General features: G+C 45.0%; 1 gene segment (V, D, J or C); it reads right to left on the bottom strand.

Annotated features, from left to right (window-relative positions):
• Positions 1-2,488: 2,488 nt before the first annotated feature.
• LOC100751409 lies at positions 2,489-3,012 on the bottom strand. The segment is given in 2 exon segments: positions 2,489-2,832; positions 2,937-3,012. Coding segments are annotated over 2 exon segments (390 nt in total).
• Positions 3,013-3,759: the final 747 nt, after the last annotated feature.

Raw genomic sequence — 3,759 nt, 5'->3', positions numbered from 1 at the left:
AATTTCCGGAGATCAACAAGGACAACACCAATTGACAATCTAAGCAATAGTGGAAAGGCTACCCTAAATTCCCTTCTGCTATAATGAGACTGATAACTATCTCATATGCTATCCTAGAGCCTTCATCAGTGGCTGATGGAAGCAGAGGCAGACATCCACCGCTAAACACTGAACCACACTTCTGGAATCCAGTTGCTGAGAGGGAGGAGTAAAGAGCAAAGGGGACAAGACCAGGCTGGTGGAACCCACAGAAACAGCCGACCTGAACAAGGGGGACCCCATGGACCCCAGACTAATGTCTGGGAGGCCAGCACAGGACTGACCCAGACCCCTGAACATGGATGTCAATGAGGAGGCCTATGAACTCTGTGGGGCCTCTGGCAGTGGATCAGGATTTATCCTGTTGTGAGAAAGGACTTTAGGAGCCCATTCTACATGGAGGGATGCTCTCTCAGCCTGGACACAAGGGGACAGATGGGGCGGGGCTAGCCACTGCCCAGGATGACATGACAGACTTTGGGGATCACCCATGGAGGGCCTCTTCCTCCCTGGGGAGCATATGGGGGTGAGTTTTGAGAGGAGTTGAGGAAGAGGGAGAGGGATTGACTGTGAAGCAGGCTTGTTTCTAATTTGAATTAATAAAAAAATTCTTTGAAAAATATATTAATACATTGTCTCAAATTGCATTGATTCCTTATTCTGTTAAAAATTTCAACACACACATGAACTGCTTGACCTGCCATCTGTCTATTCTGTCATGTGGAAAGCTTTCACTTGTTATCACCACAGAAATCATATTGTCTTGTAGTATTTTCATTTTGTGTAAGTGACACTTGATTTCTTCTTGTCACTATTTTTAATATAAATGTCTATAACAAACTTTCACAAGTCTCTGGTGGGGCCAGAGTCTACCTCTTCAGAGATCTTTCACAATACCACAAGCCACTAAGCACAATGTGTCTTTGTCAACTGTGTGGCAGAAGCTGAGCTGTCTGCAGGGCACAGGGGGTAGTGCAGAGATTCAAAGGTGTTGAGTCTTTCTCTACTGCAAATGAGAACTCTTCCATCTTTTCACCATGAGCAAGGAGTTACTTAAAGATGGATGTGTGCAGTTTATGAATGGGCTTCCCAGTTGTCCACAGATTCAGGCATGAAATTATGTAGATGTTAAACACATGTTTTGTGAATGAAAGCTCTTCCCACACAAATACTGTTCAGTGAAAATGTTTGATTTCTACTGATAATGAGGTGATGATGGGAAAATAAGAAACTATTTTCTCCTTTTCTGTGAGGTAGGGTTAGTGTGGGGGCTCCTGGAGAGAGGACACCTGGAGCAGAACTTTCCTGAGGCAAGGTTCAGTTGCAGGTGGGCAATTATCAGGAAGAAAGACAACTCACCTCACAGAGACCAGGGCACTGAGTCCTAGAGTTCAGTGCTCAGCAGGAAATCTATCTGTCAGTGTCTGCGAACTGCCTCAAGATGGAGGAACGGAATAAAATCATAAATAGTTCTTCGACAGATTATTAATATTTTGACTTAGCAGACATATCCCCAGTTTAACCAGGACTCTTTTAATTTTTAAGATTCTATGAAAAACACAGAAGAAAAAGTCAGGAAAACTGGGACAGACCATTTTCCTACAACTGTCCCCAATGGGCATGGGAGCTGCAGGCTGAGCCTCAGCTGAGTTTAATGTGAGCGGCTCCCATCAATGCTGAGAACTCAGGTCAGAGGTTGTTCCAGAGGAAACAAACTCTGGTAGGATATATGATGATGATGAACGGTATTCATTAAGTAGCAGATAATGGCTCAGGTCTGTTACTGAGGTGCACAGGTCTCAGGAAAACAGACATATGTGAGACCTGTTAGGGTGTCCAGTCACACAGTGTGCCTTCTCTGAACTCCTGTAGTAACAAACACTGACCTAGTCAGAATATCTTAGGATTTTAGGATTTCCCCTGAATTACACCAGGCAGAAGCCTTAACAACACCCAGGACCTTCACTAACATTTGATCTTGGTGACATCAGCAGCCATTTCTGCAGACAGGGGTGATTTTTAGCATTTAGTTCATTTAGAAATTGTGTGTGTGAGAGAGAGAGAGAGAGAGAGAGAGAGAGAGAGAGAGAGAGAGAGAGGGAGGGAGGGAGGGAGGGAGGGAGGGAGAGAGAGGGAGAGAGGGAGGGAGGGGGGAGGGAGAGAGAGTCCGTGCGTGCATGTGTGCGTGCGTGCGTGTGTGTGTGTGTGTGTGTGTGTGTGTGTGTGTGTGTGTGTGTGTTTATGGAGGGAAAACAGAACTTTGTTTTTTCCTTCCTTACAGACAGCAAGTGCAGAGAGCATTATGGGAAATCATCAGATGGAATGCCAGCTGAGACTGAGAACCCAGGAACACTCAGTTACATCTGCACCTGTTCCTGCAATGTGCTGGTTTTCCATGTGCGCAGTGCGCCCCCTGCTGGTTCTGAGCGCTCCTGCAGGGAGGTTTTTGTCAGTGTTCACACTGAAGTCCTCTCACTGTGTCTGCAGCACAGTAATAAATGGCGGTGTCCTCGGCTCTTAAGCTGTTCATTTGCAGGTAGAGGCTGCTTTTGGAGTCGTCTCTTGAGATGGTGAATCTGCCTTTCACGGACTCCGCATAGACTGTTGCATAATTATTATATTTATGTTTAATTACACAAACCCACTCCAGCCCCTTCCCTGGAGCCTGGCGGACCCAGTGCATGTAGTAACCACTGAAGGTGAATCCAGAGGCTGCACAAGAGAGTTTCAGGGAATTTCCAGGATGCATCAAGCCTCCCCCCGACTCCACCAGCTGCACCTCACATTGGACACCTGCAAACACAGAGAATCCTGTCAATAAACTCTCACAAATATCCATTGTTTCTTTCACTCACAACCACTCACACACTAGGCATCTCTTACTACAAATAAATTACCTTGTAAAAGCGCAACAAGGAAAACCCAGCTCAGTCTCATCTCCATGCTGAGTGTTGACTGCTCAGTGATGACCACAGAATGGGAGGACCTGTGAGTCCAGATCTGGGTACCTCTGTCAGAGCTGTGGGGTCAGGGCTGGTTTTCATGGGCAGAGGAGAACAAAATTTGCATGTCTTCCTGCTCTATCATGAGCTGAGGAATGTGACCTTAGATGACACAATAAATGGTGCAGATGTCTGAGATGACATAAGGGACAACGTGGCATTTATAGCTTAGTGTCACTGATGATTCTGTGGACAGACTCAGTTGGTAGAAAACGTATTTTCAAGGTTGAAGCTCTGTGTTCACCTCCACCATTGCATTTTAAAACAGTTGTGGAAGCAGGAGAATTTTATGCTTGGGTTATGCTTGGGATACATGAAACTGTGTCTAAAAATAGAAAGGTGTTAGGCAAGAACTTTAAATAGTCTTATAGCCACTTGGCAGGTGCCTTTCCAGTAATCAGAGTCCCCTTCCCATTCAATTCTGAGGCCTGAAGAGGAAGATTCCCTGACCTTCTGGTCAACCTCTACTTTCTAGTTGAAGGAAGACAGGAGGATGTCTTATCAACTCACTGGTATTTCAAACACTATTTTAAACTCAATATAGGTTTGCATAATCTTTAACATAGAATTGGCCTAGGGTGTTCACACCAGCCATAATGCATTCCTCACACATTTGCAAACATATTAAACACATGACATTCATATTTGTGATAGGGAGGGAATGTCTGCTAGAGAAACATGTGAAATGAATTATCTGAGATAGAAAAGACACTGAACC

Source organism: Cricetulus griseus, unplaced genomic scaffold, assembly GCF_003668045.3.
Source record: "Cricetulus griseus strain 17A/GY unplaced genomic scaffold, alternate assembly CriGri-PICRH-1.0 unplaced_scaffold_56, whole genome shotgun sequence".
Classification (NCBI taxonomy): Eukaryota; Metazoa; Chordata; class Mammalia; order Rodentia; family Cricetidae; genus Cricetulus; species Cricetulus griseus.
The sequence above is the reverse complement of the archived record's forward strand: the minus strand, read 5'-3'. Positions and strand labels throughout refer to the sequence as shown.